At 33.6% G+C, this 26,463-nt stretch overlaps 2 protein-coding genes across 2 annotated transcripts; both read right to left on the bottom strand.

Annotated features, from left to right (window-relative positions):
• Positions 1–118: 118 nt before the first annotated feature.
• Positions 119–21,931, bottom strand: LOC122602704. The gene is made up of 4 exons (XM_043775295.1): positions 21,458–21,931; positions 21,310–21,386; positions 4,069–4,099; positions 119–352 (listed from the first exon to the last, which is right to left on the bottom strand). The coding sequence occupies exons 1-4, from the start codon at positions 21,515–21,517 to the stop codon at positions 206–208; spliced, it is 315 nt and encodes a 104-aa protein (XP_043631230.1). The 5' UTR covers positions 21,518–21,931; the 3' UTR covers positions 119–205.
• A 3,031-nt stretch (positions 21,932–24,962) lies between these two features.
• LOC122604177 lies at positions 24,963–26,130 on the bottom strand. The gene is made up of 2 exons (XM_043777074.1): positions 26,046–26,130; positions 24,963–25,948 (listed from the first exon to the last, which is right to left on the bottom strand). Exons 1-2 carry the CDS (start codon positions 26,128–26,130, stop codon positions 24,963–24,965), a joined length of 1,071 nt encoding a protein of 356 aa, XP_043633009.1.
• Between the last annotated feature and the right edge of the window lie 333 nt (positions 26,131–26,463).

Here is a 26,463-nt window from a genome sequence, read left to right as displayed (position 1 = left end):
TCCTCGTCAAATTTCAAAGTTCCAAGTCTTGTCGATCAGACATGAGAGAGTCTAAACGATTTACAAGACACATCAGATATAAGACATTCCTTAAAGATCTAAAATATAATACCAAGAAGAGAACCATTTTTTGAGTGATTGCATGACATACAAACACCATGAACATTAAGGAACATTTTCATCAATTAATAGATAATTAAACAATTTAATTGGTTAATGTGTTAAATCGAATATTGCAACTTTCTAGATCAATCAATTTATGGTCTTCAGATTGGCTTGAGCACATCTCTCCAAAGAACATGTATCCCCCTACCTTCAGCAAATTTAGAAGTCTTTTAGCAATGTCCACAACCTGTAACCAGCAAGAAAACAATATCTAGCAAAAGTCAAATCATTGACCGTCTAAGCTAGATTCTAGAAGAGAAAATACTAGAAGAACAGAGAGGCCGAAAAATAAAGATTAACCGCTTAAACTGAGACGAAAGAAGCACTAATATATGCAGAAAGACTTGTGTGTCCTAGTCCTATAAGTGACAAGATGGCCTGGTTGGGTGGGGCTGGTGACGTGTCAGAGCGAGTCAGGTTTATTGCAGATCAGGTGATAAATAACGGGCCAGGTTGACCCGAAAATACATTTTTGTTCAATTTAAAACCAATTATCAATAGTCATTGAGCAAACATGATTAAAAAAATGTTACTGTTACAATAATAACAAAAATTGTCGAATAAAAACAGGCTAGGAGGCTGTATGCCGAATAGAAGTGGGGCGACTTGTAAGTCATTGAGGCATTCACCCATTTGAGATGAAACATAGTCCACATTGACCCATTGATAAGAAAATGTGCCCAAACTGCCAATTCTACTTGATTCTTAAGAATACATACCAGGCTCCTCAAAAAAATCAGAAAATTGAAAAATGCCAGGTATGGAAATCAATTATAGCACAACAAACAGAACAAACTGTGCTCTTGAGGTTCGTAAATAGCAAAGAGGATTTGTTCCAACAAACAGGAACAAGCTAATGCGCTAAATTCACACCATGACGAGATACAGTGCTACGAATGAGCTGAAGGCCACTGGGTTATGGACACAATTATAACTAACAGAACAACAAGATTTACGGAAACAAATATCTCGTTCAGTAGTTTGATTGTAACATTGACATGTTTCCAAATTATGAAAGATCATGAAAAAAAAGATTCACAGTTCACCTCTTTGTCGCAGAGATATAACAATAAGCAGTTTAACATGATTAAAAACATTGATTCTGCTGCAAGGTTAAGGTCAGCCCACATGAATTCAACATTTTCATGTTGCCCGTTAATGTTCCAGTTCTACTAGAGTCACTAGTTATAACTGGACACAATAACCTTGGAATGAGTATAACTTCTCTTACAAGGGGAGGGAAATATGACTATATTATCACACATTTAATGGAAATCATGAAGAAAGTGGCAGATATATATTTCACTCGTGTTACTCAAACGGTTGAATCCACCTTTTCTCTATCTTCTCGATAGATGGCATTATGAAATTCCCAAATGGAAGACTAAACTTCAAACTGGCTTAGAGTGGCTCCGATCTCTGATTTGGGACAAACTATGAATGCTAGGACTTACCGGTGTGTTCTATGCTATCGGCTAGGTGTCCCCTATTTTCTGTTCAAATGTCGTGCTCAACTTGTTCCGGGGTATTTCCAAGGGATATTTATGTGGACGATGATGTAATTGGTATTAAGCACCGACATAACATGGTGCGTGACACCTTGGTTGACATTTGTTCTCGGTTTGGGGTTTTACCTCGTAAAGAAGTTGATATTGCGCTTACCGGTGAAAGAGACAACCCTATACACCCAGCTGATATATTGCTTTACTCATGGGATGAAAGGCTTGACGTATGCATCGATTTGATAGGGTCATCGCCCTTGATGCAGACTGGTAAGGTTGACTTTGTGCCTGGTCGTCAGTGATTAAGGTTGCACAACGTAAACGAGATAAGTATAAGGCTAAGTGTGCAGGCATTGGATATGGTTTTATCCCATTCTTGTTTTCTTCTTTTGGAGAACTTGGGAAGGATGCAATGACCCTACTCAAGTGAATCCGGAAGTTCTTTGTAGCTCAAGACATTGGAGCAAGTGGTGCTGTTGCTCATATATTTAATATGATTAGTTTTGCTATAGCTAGAGGATGAGTGGGGGCCAGATAGTATCTCGGGTTCTCACTCATTTCTTGTAAATCCTATTTATTTCTAATGGAACTGATGTTATAATAAATAAATAAATAAAAAAACAACAACAACAACAACAAATAATAATAATAATAATAATAATAACATAATTTAAATTTAAATTTTGTTAATAATACTTTTACGATGTATAAAGAAGATATTAATCAAGATACAGACTTAGAAAATGATTTTGATGAAAATTATATTTCAGATGAAGATTTTAGCTTTGATAGATATGAATTCACAAATACAGAATATTCATACGATGACATTGACTGGCACTACCCTTCTCCTTAATGGAAAACTATAAATTTGAGAAATTAAAAGAAACTGAAAAATCTTTAAAAATGGATAAAGATTTAATAGAAATACAAAAAACAATCATATTTTATGAGGATAAAATAATTCTTAAGTTAGATAAAATTATTGGTTTATTAGAAAAAGCTTTTCCTACTAAGAAAAATGAAGCCACTTCAAATGGATTTAATGAACCTTTAGTCCAACTATTACAAAATATGAAAATACCTAAAGATTAGAAAAGAAATTAAAAAATGAGCTCAAGTTCAGAAAGTGAAGTCTATGTATCTCCTGAGATACAAGACTTAATAACTCAAATAGGAGATATAAACTTAAATGATAATTTTATAAACATAAAACCCAACGAAGAAAATTTTAATATTAATGATACAAATAGACCAAGTACTAGTACAAATAATAAAATTCCGATAAGAAATGAAAGTAATAGGATAATACAAGGATATGCTGCTGTAAAATCAACAATAAAAAATGAAGTTAATTATACACCTTACCAAAATATGAAAAATGAACCGATTAATCCTTTTGGAATATATTTAGATATAGATTGTATAAATAACACAGAAGAAGCAATAGATAAATGGGAAAAAGCTTTAAGGATAGCAGTCTCTGTTAATAAAATGGATATAGAAACAATGAAGGGATTTTTAGAAAGAACTTTACTAAATAGTGCTTTAAGATATTGGCAGAATTTGCCTGCAGACACGCGAAGAATAATATTTGAATTAGATGGAGAAATGAATAATATAATAACTAGGGCTGTAGAAGCATTCAGATTAGAATTTTGTAGTGAAGGAAGTATAATAAAAGATTCAGCAACCATAGAAAAATATTTAACAGCTTTAATAAGACTACAGTTATGTGATATGTGTGAAATAGAAAGATATATTTGTGTTTTTCAAGATTATTATTATCACATATATAATCAAGTACCAGATATGACTAGTTATTTAACATTACTTTTTGCAAAAATACCAGACCCTTGGGGGCAAAAACTGATAAAACTTATTATCCAGCAACAGCAGATACACTAGGAAAAAGAATAACTCACGTAAGAGATAAATTAAGTGAATGGTGTGGGGATGCTGTATTAGCTAAGTTAAGTAAAGGATTAAAAAGGAAAATATCTTTATGTTGCAGCAATACAAAAATGCCTTTAATGATAGGATGCGATAGTTCATATTATTATGGAAAAATTAAGAGAAAATATAAGAAAAGGATTCATTTTCGAAAAAGATATTTTAAAAAGCGTAAGACAAAATATTATAAGAAAAAAGGATATAAAAAGACATTTAAGCCTACTTATAAAAGAAAACCAAGTCCTAAGGAATGTAGATGTTATTATTGTCATGAAACAGGCCATTATGCCAACAAATGTCCAAAAAAGTTTAACAAAAATCTTAAAATATTTGAAATAGATGAAGATGTAGAAAAAATGATAAATGAAGGAGATTTTATTCCTATTTATGATTTCCATGACATAGACTCTGATGAAAGTATATTTATTTTAACAGAAACAGAATATACCTCATCTGAAGATGAATAGATTAGATATAGCCTGCAGTAGTAAAACATAGAATGATTTAGTAGATAATCAAAATGAACAATTAGGAGAATACAAACAAGAAATTTTAATAGACAAGAAAAAACTTAAACAAATACAGCATGAAAACTTTACATTGTCAAATTATTCTGGTTTTAAACTAAGTACTTTACAAAAATTAGGAATAAGGCCTAGAGATCATCATTTATATTATGGATTAAACATCCAAGAACGAGCTTTGGATATTAATATAACATCTAACAAGGTAATGATACCTTTATCCAGAAAAAGCTACAAGAAATAAAACCTGAAGTAAGAAATACTTTAGGATGGGTTCATGTTGGAGCTATCCAGATAATAATAAAATCTATCTTTAAAGAAAGTATAAATACACCTATAGAATTAGCAGTTATGGACAATAGGATTCAAAATAGAGAAGAAGCATGCTTAGGAATATTGAGAGGAAATTTACAATATGGAAAACTTAAATTTAATATTTACCCAAGGATATCCTATCATATTCAGGACAAGGATTTTGATAAAACTCTAAGTTTATTACAAGACTTTGAAAGAAAAGATTTCTTTAAACAACAAAATAGACCATATTCTATTACATATGCTATATCTTATGCAATATCAAATACTCATCATTCAGAATGTTTTAGTATAAAAGATACTATAAATTTTCCACTCTTGTTTAATGATGTATGCCAAATACAAGTACCTAGCTTACCTAGAATAGAAGAAATTGATGCAAGACCATTAAGTCTTGATCTACAAGATAAACCATTATTAGTATCAAAAAATATTACTCCTAAATTATTATTTTCGAATAATAATGTAATTAGCCACCCTTTGACAAAAATGGCTAGTTCTAGTAGATTTTCTAATATAATAGAAGCTAAAGAGGATAGCATAAAAAATTATAAAATACAAGGTGAATACTATAATGGAAAAAACTACTCTCATGTAAACATTTTGATAGATACAGGGATAAATGGAAATTATATAAATTCTAAACTTTGTAAAAACTTACAAACATACCAATTAGAAGAATCTCATCAATATACCAATTTTAATGGAGAAGAACATGTGATTAATGAAGCTATAGAAACCATAATAAAATTCGGAGATGAAAAGATTCCATTAAGATTATTGATAAATAGAGAAGATGAAAATAACTTACTCGAAATTATGTTAGGATTATCATTTTTAGAAAATGTAAAACCTTACCATACAACCTCTTACGGGTTAAAGATCACATGGAATAATAAAATGATATATATACCCAAATGACAAGTCCTAGAAGTATATATATTCCTATAGGAATTACTTATAAAGATTATAAAGCTGAATATTTTGCAGCTTTTGTAGATAGTGGTTCAGGAGTATCTATTTGTAAACTAGAATGTTTTCCTGAAGAATATCATGAAGAATTAACACCTCGTCATGGTATTAGCTTTTCAAAAAATAAAGTCACTCTTAGAAAAGGTATAAAGAATCCAATAATATTATTAGGATCATATTTAGTTAAAAGTCCTCCAATTTATTTTTATGATACAGGATCAGATGTTCTATTAGGAAACGATTTTTTAGCAAGAATTAATAAAATAACTATTGATATAATTGCATACCAAATAATACTAAAAACACCATGTCATCATTTAATAGTAGTTAGAAGGATAAAAAATGCATATGGAAGAAAATTTCCAATTAACTTTACAAAACGCGCAAGCCAGCGTGGTGATATAGGTTACAAACCAAAACCAAAATTGGAAAAAGGAATACTAGTTCTACAATATTATTTAGAAAAACCATTAGAATACCAAGCAAATTTAAGAAATTTAGATACCCATATAGAAAATATAAAAAACAAGTTAAAACAATGTTATATAGATAACCCATTACAATTTTGGGATAAAAATCAAATTACAGCAAAATTAGAAATGAAAGATAAAGATAAAGAAATAAGAGTAAAGCCTATGAGATATAATCCAGAAGATCAAAGAGAATTTAGAGCCCAATTAAAAGAACTTCTAGACTTAAAATTAATAAGAGCTAGTCATAGCCCACATAGTTCCCCTGCGTGCCTAGTAAGAAAACATGCAGAGATTACAAGGGGTAAACCAAGAATGGTAATAAACTATAAAAAATTAAATGATAATACAATTTTTGATGGATATTTTTTACCCCATAAAGAAAGTTTGATTAACTGGACTAGAAATAAAAAATTATTTTCTAAATTTGATTGTAAAAGTGGATTCTGGCTAATAAAGATGCATCCTGATAGTATCCATTATACAGCATTCTCTACTCCACAAGGGCAATATGAATGGCTTGTAATGCCTTTTGGATTAAAAAATGCTCCGCAAATATTTCAAAGAAAAATGGACACTATATTTAGAAGTTATGAATTCATTTTTGTATATATAGATGATATTTTAATATTATCTGATGATATTAGTACACATTTAAAACATCTAGAAATATTTATAGAATTGTGTTTAAAAAATGGATTAGCTTTATCTGAACGAAAGACTAGCTTATTACAGGAAAATATAGATTTTTTAGGAATGAAAATAGATGGAAATGGGATAGAACTCCAGAATCATATTCTTGAAAAAATCACGTCTTTTCCAAATAAATTAATAGATAAAAAACAAGTACAAAGTTTTTTAGGTATATTAAATTATGCTTCAGATTTTTTTAAAAATCTTGCAGAATTAAGAAAACCATTCCAAAACCTCTTAAAGAAAGATAAAATATTTAGTTTTAATGAAAGTTTAGAGGCTCAAGTAAAAAATATAAAAGAATGTTGCAAGAATTTGCCTAAATTACAATTACCAAAAGAAAATGATGATTTAATATTAGAAACTGATGCTTCTGAATATTATTGGAGCGGAGTACTTAAAAAGATAGATTATGGTCCTAAAAATGAAAAATTAGGTGAAAGTGTTTGTAGATACTGTTCAGGAACTTTTAGTGACACTGAGACAAGTTACCATATTAATGAAAAAGAATTATTAGCAGTTGTAAAAAGTTGTCAAAAATTTTATTACTTTTTACTACCAGTCAAATTTCTACTTAGAACTGATAACACCCAGGTAAAGGCTTTTGTTAAAAATAACTTACCATCTAAACCTGAGTATAAAAGATTAATAAGACGGCAAACATTATTATCTGAGTATAATTTTGATATAGAAGTTATTAAATCTGACAAAAATATTCTAGCAGATTTCTTAACCAGGGATGGAAGCAAGTGAGATAGGCAAACGAATGGATAATTATTTAGAAGATATGGATAGACAAGTATTGTCCATAAAAGATATCATGAAAGACATGATAAATGTCTTTGACGCCCTCCCTGAGATATCAGAATTAAAAGAATTGATTTCGAGGAATTGTATTCTTATAGAATCAAAGATATCTTTCTATGAATTTGATAGCATGAGGATAAAACATCTTGTGAAATATCAGATAAAAGAAAGAATAGATCTTTCTCCAATATTTGGAGAATAGAAAAAAGAAAAAAGAGATGTTCCCTCATCCTCAAAAGGGGTTCAAACGATAGATCTTACTTCTGACCAAGATGACCAAAACGGAAAAGATTTTGTTTTTAAACCATATACCAAACAAACTTCTATTTTTGAAAATATTTTTCAACAATTACCTTCCCAACAAGATTCTGTTGGTCAACAATGGTTTAGAATGAAAGAGTTATATAATCTTGAAAATACGGATATAAGATATATTGATAATACTGGGATTTACCCTAGGATTAATTATCTACAAAAAAGCTCTCTAGAAGAAATAAGATATTGGTATGATTTTGGAGCGATAAATACGATATACCTCACCTTACCAGATTTTCCAGAAATATCCCTGCTACCAAAATGGGTTAAAGACGGGGTAAAAGATAGTTATTTATATAATTCTACCATTACTCCTAATGATGTTATGGTATTAAAACTATTTTCTGGAGTACCTGATTTTTATAAAGAAAATAATTATCCTGCTTATCATTTCATTATTATAGAAAAAGCTAATTTCACCCTTTCATACAATATTCATGCTAAAGAGTCAAAAGCTTTCCAAAGTTTTAATGAAAATGACATCCATTACAGACGAGCTCTTGGGATTAAGATAGTCATCAATACTTTAGAAAATGCATTTAAAAAAGATTTTAGAACTTATGGAGGGAAAAATATGTATTCCTCTGTTATGATATCTCCCGCTAGAAGAACCCCTCCAGCAGCTAAAAAATATTTGGAAGATAAAATTAAATTTTTAGATTCAGGTACTATTGCATCGAGTCCACAAGCTCAAAGCAGGATTTGTTTCTTCAGAAACCACCAAAAGAATATTTGCCCATCTTGTTCTAAACAAAATGATGGCATGAATATTGATTCTCGTAGCCAAACATCCGAAGAATAAGATTTTTGTAGGAAATGATTTTATATAGATTTCATAAAATAAAAGATTTTGTATAAAAACATTTTTAAGTTCATAAAATAAAATATAATAAACAAGTATTGACAAAAATTTAGAACTTCAATACAAAGACTCCAAAAACCTGCAAGTTAGAAGATAAAGTCTTCAAGTTCCAAGACAAGATCCAAGTGTACATCAAGGACCTATGACACCCCATATGAAGGCATACTACTACACATGAAGATTTGGACACCAAAGCTCATAATCCTGACAATCCAAAGTTCAAGAAGATGACTCAAGACTTATCCAAGGAAGAAAAAGTATTATAAATATAGGAAGAGAAGAAAGAAAGGAGGATCATTAGCCATAATAAAAATCTTAGAAAATTTCCAAAAACCCATGTACTAAATAGTTGTTTGTAATAATAATAATCATGTGTTTTCTTTTAACATCCCATTGTAATATAACCACCATGGAATAAAACTCTTCTATTTCCTTATAATACTCTTCAATGGTTTAAATATTTAGATGTAACAACCGTCTTAAAAATGTTCTTATTAAGTTCTTAAAAACGTACATTTGCCATTAGAACGGCCAGACAGTTCAATTTATCTAAGTTCTTAACGTGCTTTAGACTTGAATTATGTGCTTATATGAAGGTCAATTTGACCTTAAATCTTGATCTATTTGACGAGTTCATAATTATGTACAATGAAATATTAAAGTCTGGTTCATAAACGTTCATGTTCATTAAAGTCCTAAGTTCAAAATGTTCGCAAATGGTCCTTGCATTTATTGGGTTCATTAAATATGGAAATGTATATATAGAAAAGATGGAAAACTAGAGAGAGAAGTCACAACACTATTCATTCTCTTCTTCTCTCTACTTTCTCACACTAAAACACCTTGCAGCCACATTTTTCACCCATAAATTCATCCTTTGATTTTGGATTGTTAAATCGAAATCACTTGTACTTCTAGCATCCTTGTGATAATCAAAACGTGTTTTTGGAATCAAATCTCAGGTAACAACAACAAATTATGAGTTTTTGATCAAATTAAAAGTGAACTTTTCCAACTCTATGTTCTTGATGATTTGGTCCAATTTTGATATGAAATCGTGTTAATGTTTAATGGGTTTGTGTCTAAATGAGTTTGATAACATATATGTGAACAAATTTGGGTCGTAACATGCTTTAACCTTCAAAACCCATTTTTGAAAGTTAAGGAAAACTTGTTCTTGATGTGCCACACCTATTTCATGTTATAGATGATCTTGAAATCGTTAAAAGTGTTAATGGTTAGTGTTTATGTGCATATATGTACAAGTTTCATGTTCTAACTTGTCCCAGATTCGATCTAGATCTTTGTGATATGTTCTTGTTCGTGTTCAGCTCATTGGAATGATCCTGTGAGACGATCTTGAGCCCAAGATCGTCTTGCCAGCCCTCATTGTTCATGGTTCTTGTTCGCTTGATCTTGTGTGGGGTTGTGGTGTTGTTGGTACGTTAATGGGTAACCGATCCTGTGGATTGGTTTAGCTCAAACAATTGTTCATTTAAAATGATCTTGAGACCTGTTCTTGCCTTTGGATCACTTAGGACGATCCTGACCAAGTACTTTGGGACGATCTTGAGCCTATTTCCCTAAAACGATCTTGAGTCCTTGTGTACCTAAAACGATTTTGGAACTATGGAACTATAAGACGATCTTGATACCTAGCTAAACCTAAGACGACCTTGAACTTGTACAGCCAAGACGATCTTGAACTTCAAAAGCCAATGGGACGATCTTGCTAGCCAGAGGGACGACCTTGAGTACTTTTCAACCCTAGAACGACTTTGTGCCTTCATTAAACAACTTGTACAGGTTCTACATCATACACACCTGATCCTTAATCATCAAATCAGTTCATAAAAACATCATTACTCGATTAAACACATCTAAGGCTGATCATCTACACCAAAGCTAGATCATGGTTCTCTCTAAGACAACGTACAAAGTGCAAACCCTAATTAAGTGCAAATAAAACATGTTCTATCTTGATTATTAAAGTACGAGTTTTATGATCAATTAAAATGAGTTCTAAAGACTAAAAGTTCATCCTTAAAGACATGTTCAGCTCATTAACACGATAAGTACTTATTTGTGAGTTCAAAGACGTTCAGTTCGAGTCCAGTTCATGTACTTAAAGTTCATTTAAAACTCTTTTGAGTCAAAACGTTCAAAGATCTTCAAAGAACCAAATCATCAGTTCATCAAGGACATTACTGTGATTGAATGATCACATGAACTAATATATGTACTTCTTTATGATCGTTGTGTGCTTAGGAATCCATCAAGACGTACTTGGATTTCGATAGATATACTTATCTATCTTTGTGCTTATTCTCTGTGCTAAAACTACTAGTGCTTGTACTAGATCACTGTGAATTCACTGATCCCCCTTTCGTACATTTGTTCAAAGTTCTTTATCGGGGACTGAAAAGCATGAAAACTATTTTGTACAAGTACTTATGTTCTTGAACTATCTTACGTACTATTTTATGATCTTGAACTACTTATGATACAATTCTGAAATTGATTTACAGAGTGTTTAAGTCTTGAATGGGCAGGATCTTAAACACATCTATACAATTGTACTTGATCTTTACCATGTTCTAGTTCGTACATGTACCTGCTAAGTTCTTGTTCACTGCTATCAATTCATATCCCACAGTTCGGGGAATGAACCGTAGGTGATTATGGACAGCGCTGTTTAGGGTAGGCCCACCCTCATTCTCCACAGTTCAGGAGGATGCATATTACTTGTTCTTATACATGTCATCTGTTCTGACATAGATCTTAAATGAAGTACTAGAGCTACATGAGCATACTATTACACTAAAGTTCAGTCTTGGCCAATCGGTTTAGTAGTGACAACTTATACCTAAGGTTCATTATATGTTCTTGTTCAGTTCTTGTTATCATAACGTACTTATGTTCAAAGTGCGGATCTTGACCTAGTCCTTATTATTACCAAGTACATTGGTTAGAAGTACAAAACTTATGATCTTGTTCTTATTATACATATATACGTATATGTAAACTAAAAGTACATTATGTGAATCTCACCAACTGCTTTTGTAGTTGACCTTTTGAACTTACATACTTTTCAGGCTAGGTTAAAGTAGACCTTGTAGCATAGGAGTCTTCCTCTCTTAAGCTCATCCTTTGGCGATTGTTCGAGCATCCAAAATCGGGAGTTGTGAAGATCCTTCCTTTGCTGTTTAGTTCAAGTATAGGTTCTTAAAGACAATTGTTCTGTCTTTGTTCATTGACTGAGTTTGAGTACTTCTTATGTTCTGTAATAACTATCGTACTTCTGTTCTTTGATTAATCTCAATGGCTGTGTTGGAACTTGTACTTTGTGCAATTGTGCTTATCTGTGCATCCCGTATATTCCGCTTTAGCGGGGTGTTACAGTTGGTATCAGAGACAGGTTCTAGTGAACACCGAGCTTTTCCTAAGGAAAACTCGAGCTATAACTTGAATCCACTCTGAGGTGATCCTTTATGATCAGTTTGAGTAGTAGGTACTCTTATCCTAATTAGATGTAACCTGATCAACTACATCTAATTACGATAAAAGCACCTAGGACCTCAAGGTGTGTCATTAAAGGTGTCATCCGCTTCCTAGAGCCCAATTAAGAACTTCGTGCAATCTCGTTCTTGATCATATCAGTTCTAGTCCATGTCCTAGTTCATTCGTTCTCTTATAGTTCATTCGTTCTTGTAAGATATTAGTGCTAGTGTTCGTTTATAGGCCTTAGAGTTGATACGACTATAGGTCCTTATCGTATGACCAACGACTGTTCTTGCTCATATAATGTGCTAAAGACGATCATTTATTAACGTACTACGTGCTTGGAGCTATAGACTTGTTCGAAACGTAATCAAGTTCATATTTTCGTTGTATCAGGAGATATAAGGAAGGATGCCTGCTAAACGGGGAAGAAAACCTAGAGTTGAACCCGCTGTTGAAGCAGCTGAACCTGAACTAAGTGCTAATGCTACTGTCAATTTCACTCTAGAAGACGTAGCGAACCTCATCACAGACCGCATGAATGCGATGATGCCGAACCTTGCTACTCAAGTTACTCAGATGCTAGAAATTCCCCTGACTAAAGGTACTAGACTTACCCAGAGCAAGAAAACTCAAGAAAGGCTTGAACAGAATCAAGAGGCGAACAGTGATTCTGAAGGTGCTAGTCAGATTAACACCCAAGTTGCTACTGAGGGCAGAGTTACCCGAAGTAGGGGTTGTTTGTTCAAGACCTTTACTCAGTGCAAACCCCAGTGTATACAGGGGAGAAAGGTGCTGCTGAACTTTTGATGTGGTTTGAAAACATGGAAGAAGCCCTGTACCACACAGAGACCACTGAAGATAAGATGGTGGAGCACGCAACCAGCCAATTTGACAGAGCTGCTAGGTCTTGGTGGACTGGCATCGTCACTACTGTTGGTAGGAAGACCGCCTATGCTCACTCTTGGGAAGAACTTCAGAAGATGATGAAAGCTGAGTTCTGTACCAAGGATGCCTTGCAGGAGTTAGAACAAGAGTTTTGGGATTTGAAGATGGAAGGTGTAGAGATTGAAAAGTACATTTTGAGGTTTAACGAGCTTGCCAGACTTGTACCACATTTGGCTTCTACTGAGGAGAAGAAGATTGATCGTTTTATCTGGGGCTTGATCCCTGAGATCCGCCGTGACCTCACCAGCAAAGGCCCCAAGACTATGTCCAGAGCTACCGTACTGGCTAAGACTTTGACCAAAGACATCATTAGATCTGGAGGTTTGGCTGAGAATGTTGAAAAGGGGAAGAGAAAGGCTGAAGAGGTGGTTGAGAAGAAAGTTGAGCCCCCAAGTAAGAAGGGGAAGATCTTGAAGAACTATGTTGTGACAGCAGTACCTGAACCAACTAGATACTCTGGAGCTTATCCTATGTGTAACCGTTGTAATCTTCATCACACTGGTGCCTGTCCTACCTGTTATAAGTGCCAAGGCATTGGGCACATGGCTAAGTACTGCAATGTTGTCTCAGCGAACTTGATCAGAACTAATCCTCCACCAGTGAACAGAAATCCTCAGATGAGGGATGCTAGACCCCCACTACCACCTGCTGTACCAGTTCAAAGAAACCAGAACCAGTTCCAGAACGCCCAAGTTCAGCGTGTTGCTTATCCACGCGGGCCCAGACCTCAGAACCAGAACCAACAGCATCAGCAAAACCGACAAGGCCCTGCTAACGCCCGTGTTTTTGCTTTGAACGCCGAGGAAGCTCGTCAGAACCCTCGGGTTGTGACAGGTACTTTTCTTCTGAACGATCATTATGCTTCCGTACTATTTGACTCCGGTGCTGAACGTAGCTTTGTTGCATTAGACTTTAAAGCTAAGACTTACATGAAAACTGGTAGACTAAATGATAAGTATGTGGTAGAGTATGCAAATGGCCATAAGTACAACACTAATGAAATTGCTCTAGACTGTCCTTTGATCTTAGTAGACAAGAACTTTACGATTGACCTAATCCCTGTCGAGATTAGTAGTTTTGACGTTATCGTGGGAATGGATTGGCTATCCAAACACCACGCGACTATTTGTTGTCACGAGAAAACAGTTCATATACCGCTTCAGAACAGCGAGATCTTGATCGTACAAGGCGATAAGTCCACGAACGAACTTAAAATCGTCTCAGCCATGAAGTTCCGTAAGTACTTAGATAAGAAAGATCATCTCGTGTACCTAGCTCATGTCATTGATAAAAGTGCAAAAGAACTTAAAGTTCAAGACATCCCCATTGTTCGGGACTTCCCAGATGTCTTTCCTGACGACTTACCAGGTATTCCACCTGTTAGACAAGTCGAGTTCAATATTGATCTTGTTCCTAGTGCAGCACCTGTCGCTAAAGCACCACATAGATTAGCTCCTCCTGAAATGCAAGAATTGTCCAATCAATTACAAGAACTTTTGAGCAAAGGCTTTATTCGTCCTAGTTCATCCCCTTGGGGAGCACCGATCTTGTTCGTTAAAAAGAAAGATGGCTCGATGAGAATGTGCATAGACTATCGTGAACTGAACAAACTAATCGTCAAGAACCGGTATCCATTGCCTCGCATAGACGATCTGTTCGATCAATTGCAAGGTGCTTCATACTTTTCTAAGATCGATCTACGTTCGGGTTATCACCAGATTCGTGTTCAAGATGGTGATGTCCCAAAGACAGCCTTTCGTACTCGTTATGGTCATTACGAATTTCTCGTTATGCCATTTGGTCTGACTAATGCTCCAGCGATCTTTATGGACTTAATGAATCGTGTCTATCGTCCGTTCTTAGACAAATTTGTTATTGTGTTCATTGACGACATACTCGTGTACTCCCGAAACAAGACTGATCATGAGCAACATCTACGTTCTATTCTCCAACTTTTTCGAGAAGAAGAGTTGTACGCTAAGTTCTCTAAGTGCGAATTCTGGCTTCGCCAAGTACAGTTCCTCGGCCATGTCATAAACGAAAAAGGCATTCATGTCGACCCGGCCAAGATTGAAGCCATTAAGAAGTGGGAGGCTCCGAAAGCTCCTACTGAAGTTCGTAGTTTTCTTGGATTAGCTGGTTATTACCGTCGTTTATCGAGAACTTTTCTAAGATCGCACTACCTTTGACACAATTGACGCAAAAGACTAAAGACTTTATTTGGGGTGAACAACAAGAACGAGCGTTCCAGACTCTAAAAGACAAACTGTGTGAAGCACCTGTTCTAGCTTTACCAGAAGGCACCGAAGACTTTGTCGTGTACTGTGACACTTCACATCAAATAGGCAAACTGTGTGACGCACCTGGTCTAGGCTGTGTACTGATGCAAAGAGGCAAAGTGATCACCTACGCATCCCGACAACTCGAAGTGCATGAAAAGAACTATACCACCCACGATCTAGAACTTGGAGCCGTTGTGTTCGCCTTGAAGATTTGGAGGCACTACTTGTACGGAACTAAATGTACCATCTTTACCGATCATAAGAACTTACAGCACGTGTACAACCAGAAAGAACTGAACATGACGCAAAGGCGTTGGGTGGAGTTACTCAGTGATTACGATTGTGAGATCAAGTACCATCCTGGAAAGGCGAATGTAGTAGCTGATGCTTTGAGCAGAAAAGAACAAGTCAAGATCTTATCTATTAAGGAGGCAGAACGTACAGACTTAAGACGACTTGTGATCGAAGGTCAAGAGTTCGGCTTGAGGTCGAAAGACAGCATAAAGGCGGAGCGGTTAGGCCCAATCGCTCAAGAACTTGAAGTCGATGATGAAGGAGTCAGAAAGTTCAAGAACCGAGTTTGGATCCCTGCAGCCAATGGTGTTCGAGAGATCATCATGCAGGAAGCTCACAGCTCTAAGTACTCGATTCATCCGGGCGTAGACAAGAGGTACAAGAACTTGAAATCAGACTATTGGTGGCCTGGGATGAAGAGAGAGATCTTTGAGTACGTCAGCAGATGTCTGACATGTTCTAAAGTCAAGATCGAGCATCAGAAACCTTCCGATTTGTTGAAACAATTGGAAGTCCCGGTGTGGAAGTGGGAAGATATCACTATGGATTTCATCATGAAACTGCCTCGTACAAAGAACAATCATAACTCTATTTGGGTTATCGTAGACAGACTGACTAAATCAGCTCGTTTCCTTCCTATTCGTGATGACTACTCACTGGAGAGACTTGCTGAGATTTATATAGACGATATTGTGACCAAGTACGGTGTCCCTCTATCTATTGTGTCCGATCGAGATCCGCGCTTCACGTCCAACTTCTGGCAGTCACTTCAAGAAGCGCTAGGTACTAGAGTTAATTTGAGCACCGCTTATCACCCACAGACGGACGGGCAAAGCGAACGTACTATTCAGACTTTGGAGGACATGCTTCGTTCTTGTGCATTAGAGTTCAGAGGGAGTTGGGATAAACATCTCCCATTGATCGAGTTCTCGTACAATAACATCTACCACACTAGTATTCAGTGTGCACCGTTCAAGGCCTTATATGGTCGTAAGTGCTGATCACCACTTTGCTGGCTTGACGCCGGTGAGAGAAGCTGGATGAAGCCCCCAGTCGTACAGTTCACTATAGACAAAATAGTTGTTATCAAAGAAAAACTTAAGGCTGCTCAAGACAGACAAAAGTCCTATGCGGACAAACGCCGTAAACCTCTCGAGTTCGAGGTAGGCGATAAAGTTCTTTTGAAAGTTTCCCCATGGAAAGGTACTACCCGGTTCGGCAAGAAAGGCAAGTTGGCGCCTCGGTACATTGGACCTTATAAGATCATTAAACGTGTGGGACCAGTGGCGTACAAGCTAGAACTACCGTTAGAACTGGGCAACGTTCATGACACATTTCACGTGTCCAAACTTAAGAAGTGCATGGCTGACGACCCGACCGTCATTCCTGTTAAGGATGTTCATATAGACGAAGGGCTCGAGTTTACTGAAAAGCCCATCGAGATCATAGACAAGGATGCTAAACAGACCAGACAAAGCCGCGTACCACTAGTTCGCGTACGTTGGAGTGCTAGACACGGGTATAATGATACCTGGGAACGCGAGGACTTCATTAAGAAGAAGTACCCTCATCTCTTTGATCGGCAAGACTCTTAAATTTCGAGGATGAACTCTCCAAGTGGGGGAGAATGTAACAACCGTCTTAGAAATGTTCTTATTAAGTTCTTAAAAACGTAAATTTGCCATTAGAACGGCCAGACAGTTCAATTTATCTAAGTTCTTAACATGCTTTAGACTTGAATTATGTGCTTATATGAAGGTCAATTTGATCTTAAATCTTGATCTATTTGACGAGTTCATAATTATGTACAATGAAATATTAAAGTCCGGTTCATAAACGTTCATGTTCATTAAAGTCCTAAGTTCAAAATGTTCGCAAATGGTCCTTGCATTTATTGGGTTCATTAAATATGGAAATGTATATATAGAAAAGATGGAAAACTAGAGAGAGAAGTCACAACACTATTCATTCTCTTCTTCTCTCTACTTTCTCACACTAAAACACCTTGCAGCCACATTTTTCACCCATAATATCATCCTTTGATTTTGGATTGTTAAATCGAAATCACTTGTACTTCTAGCATCCTTGTGATAATCAAAACGTGTTTCTGGAATCAAATCTCAGGTAACAACAATAAATTATGAGTTTTTGATCAAATTAAAAGTGAACTTTTCCAACTCTATGTTCTTGATGATTTGGTCCAATTTTGATATGAAATCGTGTTAATGTTTAATGGGTTTGTGTCTAAATGAGTTTGATAACATATATTTGAAAGTGGATTCTGGCAAATAAAGATGCATCCTGATAGTATCCATTATACAGCATTCTCTACTCCACAAGGGCAATATGAATGGCTTGTAATGCCTTTTGGATTAAAAAATGCTCCGCAAATATTTCAAAGAAAAATGGACACTATATTTAGAAATTATGAATTCATTTTTGTATATCTAGATGATATTTTAATATTATCTGATGATATTAGTACACATTTAAAACATCTAAAATATTTACAGAATTGTGTTTAAAAAATGGATTAGCTTTATCTGAACGAAAGACTAGCTTATTACAGGAAAATATAGATTTTTTAGGAATGAAAATAGATGGAAATGGGATAGAACTCCAGAATCATATTCTTGAAAAAATCACGTCTTTTCCAAATAAATTAATAGATAAAAAACAAGTACAAAGTTTTTTAGGTATATTAAATTATGCTTCAGATTTTATTAAAAATCTTGCAGAATTAAGAAAATCATTCCAAAACCTCTTAAAGAAAGATAAAATATTTAGTTTTAATGAAAGTTTAGATGCTCAAGTAAAAAATATAAAAGAATGTTGCAAGAATTTGCCTAAATTACAATTACCAAAAGAAAATGATGATTTAATATTAGAAACTGATACTTCTGACTATTATTGGAGCGGAGTACTTAAAAAGATAGATTATGGTCCTAAAAATGAAAAATTAGGTGAAAGTGTTTGTAGATACTGTTCAAGAACTTTTAGTGACACTGAGACAAGATACCATATTAATGAAAAAGAATTATTAGCAGTTGTAAAAAGTTGTCAAAAATTTTATTACTTTTTACTACCAGTCAAATTTTTACTTAGAACTGATAACACCCAGGTAAAGACTTTTGTTAAAAATAACCTACCATCTAAACCTGAGTATAAAAGATTAATAAGATTAAAAAAGATTTTAGAACTTATGGAGGGAAAAATATGTATTCCTCTGTTATGATATCTCCCGCTAGAAGAACCCTTCCAACATGTGGACTCGATGACTATCTTAATCCCAAGGGCTCGTCTGTAATGGATGTCATTTTCATTAAAACTTTGGAAAGCTTTTGACTCTTTAGCATGAATATTGTATGAAAGGGTTAAATTAGCTTTTTCTATAATAATGAAATGATAAGCATGATAATTATTTTCTTTATAAAAATCGGGTCCTGCAGAAAATAGTTTTAATACCATAACATCATTAGGAGTAATGGTAGAATTATATAAATAACTATCTTTTACCCCATCTTTAACCCATTTTGGTAGCAGGGATATTTCTGGAAAATCTGGTAAGGTGAGGTATATCGTATTTATCGCTCCAAAATCATACCAATATCTTATTTTTATCCCAATATCTTATTTCTTCTGGAAAATCTGGTAAGGTGAGATACTCAGATAATTATGCTTGCCATCTTATTAATCTTTTATACTCAGGTTTAGATGGTAAGTTATTTTTAACAAAAGCCTTTACCTGGGTGTTATCAGTTCTAAGTAGAAATTTCACTGGTAGTAAAAAGTAATAAAATTTTTGACAACTTTTTACAACTGCTAATAATTCTTTTTCATTAATATGGTAACTTGTCTCAGTGTCACTAAAAGTTCCTGAACAGTATCTACAAACACTTTCACCTAATTTTTCATTTTTAGGACCATAATCTATCTTTTTAAGTACCCCGCTCCAATAATATTCAGAAGCATCAGTTTCTAATATTAAATCATCATTTTCTTTTGGTAATTGTAATTTAGGCAAATTCTTGCAACATTCTTTTATATTTTTTACTTGAGCCTCTAAACTTTCATTAAAACTAAATATTTTATCTTTCTTTAAGAGGTTTTGGAATGATTTTCTTAATTCTGCAAGATTTTTAATAAAATCTGAAGCATAATTTAATATACCTAAAAAACTTTGTACTTGTTTTTTATCAATAAATTTATTTGGAAAAGACGTGATTTTTTCAAGAATATGATTCTGGAATTCTATCCCATTTCCATCTATTTTCATTCCTAAAAAATCTATATTTTCCTGTAATAAGCTAGTCTTTCGTTCAGATAAAGCTAATCCATTTTTTAAACACAATTCTGTAAATATTTCTAGATGTTTTAAATGTGTACTAATATCATCAGATAATATTAAAATATCATCTATATATACAAAAATGAATTCATAATTTCTAAGTATAGTGTCCATTTTTCTTTGAAATATTTGCGGAGCATTTTTTAATCCAAAAGGCATTACAAGCCATTCATATTGCCCTTGTGGAGTAGAGAATGCTGTATAATGGATACTATCAGGATGCATCTTTATTTGCCAGAATCCACTTTTACAATCAAATTTAGAAAATAATTTTTTATTTCTAGTCCAATTAATCAAACTTTCTTTATGGGGTAAAAAATATCCATCAAAAATTGTATTATCATTTAATTTTTTTATAGTTTATTACCATTCTTGGTTTACCCCTTGTAATCTCTGCATGTTTTCTTACTAGGAACGCAGGGGAACTATGTGGGCTATGACTAGCTCTTATTAATTTTAAGTCTAGAAGTTCTTTTAATTGGGCTCTAAATTCTCTTTGATCTTCTGGATTATATTTCATAGGCTTTACTCTTATTTCTTTATCTTTATCTTTCATTTCTAATTTTGCTGTAATTTGATTTTTATCCCAAAATTGTAATGGGTTATCTGTATAACATTGTTTTAACTTGTTTTTTATATTTTCTATATGGGTATCTAAATTTCTTAAATTTACTTGGTATTCTAATGGTTTTTCTAAATAATATTGTAGAACTGGTATTCCTTTTTCCAATTTTGATTTTGGTTTGTAAATAATAATAATAATAATAATAATAATAATAATAATAATAATAATAATAACAACAACAACAACAACAACAACAACAACAACAACAACAAGAATAATAACAAGAATAATAACAAAAATAACAACAATAACAACAACAATAACAATATAGCCCAAGTTGACCAATTGATAAGAAAATGGGTTAAAACTGCCAACTCTACCTAATTCCTAAGAATACACACCAGGCTCCGCGAAAAAATCAGAAAATTGAAAAACCCCAGGTATCGAAATCATTTGTAGCACAACAAACTGTGGTTATGCGGTTCCTAAATAGCAAAGAGGAATTGTTCTAACAAACACGAAACAAACTAATGCACTAAATTCACACCATGACAAGATAAACTGGTACGAGATACACTATGATGAGGTAGCATATATATGGACCCAATTATAACCAACAGAACACAAAATTGACGGGGGAAACAAATATCTCATTCGGCAGTTTGATTGTAAGATTGACATGTTTCCGAATTTGTAAGTCTTTGCCTCATGAATCAATAAGAATTAACATTATTATACTAAATGTGTTCATTTTATGAAAGATAATGAAGTAAAAAAAAAATTCACAGTTCACCTCGATCTTGGTTGGAGAAATGTATCAATAGCCAAAATAAGATGATTAAATACATTGATTCGATTGCAAGTTAAGGTCTGCCAAAGTAATACCATTACACATTATCGAAATTTAAATGATGAAGAAGATAGGTTTGAATTCTACGCACCTCTGACCTATCTTCGTTTCCAATATCAGATGCCATAGAATCAAACAGTAAGATAAACATAGTGCTTCACTCACTTTATCTTCAGGATCTGATAATCTCACATTCTCCATATCATTTATCAATATATATGACCAAAAAACATATATACTATATATAAAAAAAATCTATAAACAAAGAAACTAAAATTAATTGTTTCCACACACAAACGTACAAAACGAATAACACCAAAGCTGTCATTTAGGATACCACATCAAATTTGAAGCATATGGAATCAGTTTGGATCATACAACACTAGACATGGAGTGTTAATATTCAAGCATTTTCAAAACGAAAACTTTTAAGTAAGATTGAAAGTTGAAAGGAATAATGGCATCACCTATACAAGACAAAAGTAAATTATTCTACCTTAACTAGTGATGCAGTTTCGAAGCGCACTAAAAACAAACGATTAATCAAAGACTATAATTGAACCCCAGGTTCAAAGAACACAAGTTCTTTTTTTAATTAAAACCAAATCAAATAAACTTTTCAGTAACAAAGACCCCAATAAATAGATCCTAGATCCTCTAAAATAGGAAATAAACTAACAAAATCAATATAAAAAAGGAACGAGATAAAGACTAAAATAAAATAATATATCTTGTTTTCGTGTCCTGCATCAATTAGTGACAAGCGACCCCCATCTTTAAGAACTAACCGAATATCATGCCTATCATCAAGCAAAAGCAGTGTTTCCATGTAAGAACACATAAAGAAGTCATAATCGTCTACACGAATCCGAAGATTCATACTGGATTGGGATAGTAAAGTTCAACCTGGGCTTTTTGTCCGTCTTGTTGTGTTTCCAGTATTGATTCACCGCTCTTCCTAAATCCTAGCAATTTATTTACTTTGGCATGTGACACTATTTTGATGATTTTGATTTTAATTTGGATGAATGTCGGGTACGGTTTTATTAGGGTGAGGGCCCGGGTGAGGTGATTTTGTTATTAACAACAAATAAAAGCCCATATATATCTTGTGAATATCTCTCTTTCGTAATCCAACAACCCTACCCCAAGCCCACAACTATATTATCTGCCAAAGACCATAGTCACATGATTCGCGGTTCGTTCCGGTTCGGGTTCGCGATTCGGGATTGCAATTCGCGAGGTCCTATGAATCCAGTTCGGGAGGGGTAGACTCATTTCGGTTTGGTGAACCCGAATCTAAAAAATACAATGTTAGATTCAAATATTTAATACTTCAAAGTCAAAGCATTTTCAATACTTTAAAAAATAATTACAAGTCTTTAAACTTAAAAGTTTAAAACCAACTACATAAAATAAAACAAATACTTAAAAATTAATGTTTTTTTTCCCATCCATTTAATATATTTATTTGATAACTGCATTATTTAATTATTAGTTAAATCAAAAATCACTTAACCCAAACATAATTCACCGAACCTGGTGCTTCCAAAACACGAATTTTTCCGATCAAATTTGCTGGACCACACCCATTTAAGGTCACTGTACCACCCTCTACTAGTTCGGTGTTTTTTGTCTTCGGTTCGCGAATGGGTTCGCGAATTGTATCGCGAATTGGATCGCCGAACCAAAAATGGAATTCGTTGGGTGTTTAGTGACAACCTGTAACTATGGCCAAAGACTACAAAACTAAACTTAAAAAAAAAAAGTAAAACTAAAACTAAAAAATAATAAAAAAACAAAAATACCTTTGTAAAGGAAAATAATAAGTACATCTGAAAATCATTTCTAATAGCGTTAAATAAAAATGTAATACATCTATATTTGTAATAATAAAACAAATAATTGATAATGACCTATTATGATTTTTTCCAATATTTATATATAGTTAAGTACTATGTCACAATCTACAACTTTGATGGACATATATTTAAAAATTATTTTAATATAAACTCAAAGTTTTAATATATAAAAACAAACTTTTATTACTAAAATTAATAAACTAAATGTTGTTCTAATATTGATAATATCGTCAATCCGTCTATTCGACACAAACCTAAAATGTAGTTTGACATACTATTATACATACTGTTATATATGATCTAACGGAACATTTGATTGACATTATTCTTTTTAGACCTATAAGTGATAGAAGTCCAGGGTTGGTGTGTCAAAATGAGTTATGTATCTTCTCAGTCAAGTGGTCAACAATGAGCCAGGTTCACCTGAAAATTTTTTTTTTTTTTTGCAATTTAAAACCATTGTAAAAACTAAAAAGTTATTGCGCTTGTATGATTAAGAAAACGTCATTATTACAATAATAGCCTAAATTATGGAATAGAATTAGGTTTAAGAGGCCGTATGCCAAATAGACGTTGGGCGGCATATAAGTAAAGTCATTGACACATTCTCTCCTTTTATTGCTAAACTAGTAATATTGCCCTAGGTCATGTTGCAGCGATATATACTCAAGTTATAAATTATTCATTCACTTTAACATATGGTATTTCTTTCAAACACTTTTGTACATGATGTCAAAATTTGCATAGGTTAATTGAATGAAATAAACCAATGTGGAAATGGTAATAAATCTGAAGGAAGACCAAAGTATAAAAACTAACATACAGAAATTGATATACATAGTTTCACAAGTAAAACGATAAATCTTTTTAAATATTAACTAACTTAAAAATCATCCTAAAATTATAAGAAGGTGATATGTGTTATATATTAATTTTCTTTCCTAATCTTGTTCCTGTTTTTACCACTTATCTTCATCTAATAGCTGTAACATTGTATATAGAGTGTAAGTTTTCCTGTTAAAGACTAGAATATGCTTACAATATGATTCAATGCCAAGATATTAGCGGTGGGAATTTGAGTTAAAAGTCTAACTATTTTCTGTAACATTGAGGGGGTAAATAACTAAATTCAAACAGAAATGTCCATTCAAAAGCAAATATGTTCAGGAAAAAAACAAGACAAAAAGGATACATTGTTACAGAGAAAGAAAAGCACAAAAGCATTATTAAACATTATAGTTATTTAAATGATGAAGAAGATAAGTTTGATTTCTACCTACCTCGGACCTATCTTCGTTTCCAAGATAAGATGCCATAGAATCAAACACTAAAGATCAACACAATGCTTCACTGACTTTATCTTCAGGATATCATTATCTCACATTCTTTATGTCATTTATAAATATATAACCAAAAAATATATGCAAAAAAAAAAAAACTATATAGCAAAACTAATTGTTCCCACACACAAACGTACAATACGACTAACACCCAAGATTCTGGATGTCACATCAAATTTGAAACATATGGAATCACTTTAGATCATCCAGCACTAAGACATGAAGTGTTAATAATTCAAGCATTTGCAGAACGAAAACTTTTAAGTAAGTCTGAAAGTTGAAGCAAATAATGACATTACAAGACAAAGATAACTTATTCTACCTTATCTAATGACAAACGGTCCCTCCCAGGTGTAGTAAATCACTTGGTAAATCAACCCACATCTTTTTGTGATTAATTACTAATGGAATATGTAAAACCATCTAAATGATCGATCATGAGAAATGATTCCATATAAGAACACATAAAGAAGGAATACTCATCTCCATCAATCCCAAGATTATCAATGGCTTCTGTTTTGGGATCGTAGACTTCAAGTTCAGCAAAGCATCGTTGTATTTGTTTTTGCGTTTCCAGTATAAGTTCACCGGTCTTCCTAAATCCTAGTAATGTCTTCACTGTGGCATGTGGTACGTTGATGTTGTATAGCTTCGTAAACGATCTACTAACACCTTGCTCCTTCATCATCCACAAACAACAAACTGACACGTCTTCCTCAATCTCTCTATGGTATTCAAACAAAACAAGAGACTCATGTAGCTTAGATATACTCTTAATGCTACAAAGCGGGTTTGTTAAGCTATCTGGGAGACTTATCTGTTTAAATTCCTTGGCAGTCAAATCAAATGACATTATCAGAAAATGTGATTGAGATGCACCAATTTCAAAAGCATCCCAATAAATAAACCTGTCGATAACCACGTGGGACCATCTAAGTGTAATTGAATCGCGGGGCAGATTGGTAGATAGAATACTCCAAGTCCCAGTGCTCAAAGTAAAAACTCGAACTTTCCAAGTGAGGCTAATGCCAGGTACATCTTTCAATTTCCGCTTATAATCAATGCATTCAATCTTGAGAATAGTAGGATCAAAAGTGACAGGACAAACCCCAAAACCAATTATATTATCTTCCCAAAAACTATGGCATATATCATTAAGGGAATCATACATATTTGGAACTTGAATACCAACGGATTTCCTTATTGACGGATTCCAAAGAACAACCGTATCTGTTAAAGCACCGGAAATACCAGATTTCCTTTTGTTAAAACACAGTAAACCATGAGAGCTACCAACTACACTAGTATCATCAATATTTTTAATGAGGTCAGGAACAGTGGGAATAAATTCTTGTTGCACCAAACTATGATTTTCATTATCTACTAAACTTAAATAGTTATCCAGATTAGGATAAATTTCGTACCTTAAAATGAAAGGATCGGGCTGAGGATGAGAAACACCGTATGATTTTGATACAGATCGGAATTAGAGTTAATGGCTTTACAGGTAGCATTTTCAAGATTTTTGCCTGAATTTCTGTTGGGGTGGATTCCAAAGACATTATTTCGTTTATTTTTATTTTGGGGAAAACGATGAATGTGGAATGCGTCGTAGGGTTTTTTACATTGAGGACCCAAGAAATGGTCTCTTGGTCTCTCTCTAATAGTGAGATTTTGTATTCGCTACAGTATACCCGCTTCCTGTTCCAACTAAAGTTAAAGTTCAATGACTAAAGTTAAACACTTATTCAATTTTTGCTTGTTAACCAATTGTAATGGTAGGTTAAATGAGTCGGTGTAACATGTCATGTAATCGGCCAACTGTTACTACATGTCAGTGAACTCAGTCGGAGAAATGATACCGGTGAATACACTGGCCCACTAAACAGAAAATA

This window comes from Erigeron canadensis, chromosome 6 (genome assembly GCF_010389155.1).
Source record: "Erigeron canadensis isolate Cc75 chromosome 6, C_canadensis_v1, whole genome shotgun sequence".
In the NCBI taxonomy this organism is placed as follows: domain Eukaryota; kingdom Viridiplantae; phylum Streptophyta; class Magnoliopsida; order Asterales; family Asteraceae; genus Erigeron; species Erigeron canadensis.
This window is presented reverse-complemented; position numbering and strand designations above follow the sequence as displayed.

Bases quoted from the DNA above. Each gene is read 5' to 3' on its own strand.
- LOC122602704 (XM_043775295.1), bottom strand. From the start codon at position 21,517: ATGTTTATCTTACTGTTTGATTCTATGGCATCTGATATTGGAAACGAA. The intron at 21,387-21,457 runs GTGCGTAGAATT...TTACTTTGGCAG, and splicing joins GAAACGAAGATAGGTCAGAG to ACCTTAACTTGCAATCGAAT. The intron at 4,100-21,309 runs GTGAACTGTGAA...TTACTACTGCAG, and splicing joins TTTCTCCAACCAAGATCGAG to GCTATATCTAATCTATTCAT.
- LOC122604177 (XM_043777074.1), bottom strand. From the start codon at position 26,130: ATGTCTTTGGAATCCACCCCAACAGAAATTCAGGCAAAAATCTTGAAA. The intron at 25,949-26,045 runs GTATCAAAATCA...TAAGTTTAGTAG, and splicing joins ATTAACTCTAATTCCGATCT to ATAATGAAAATCATAGTTTG.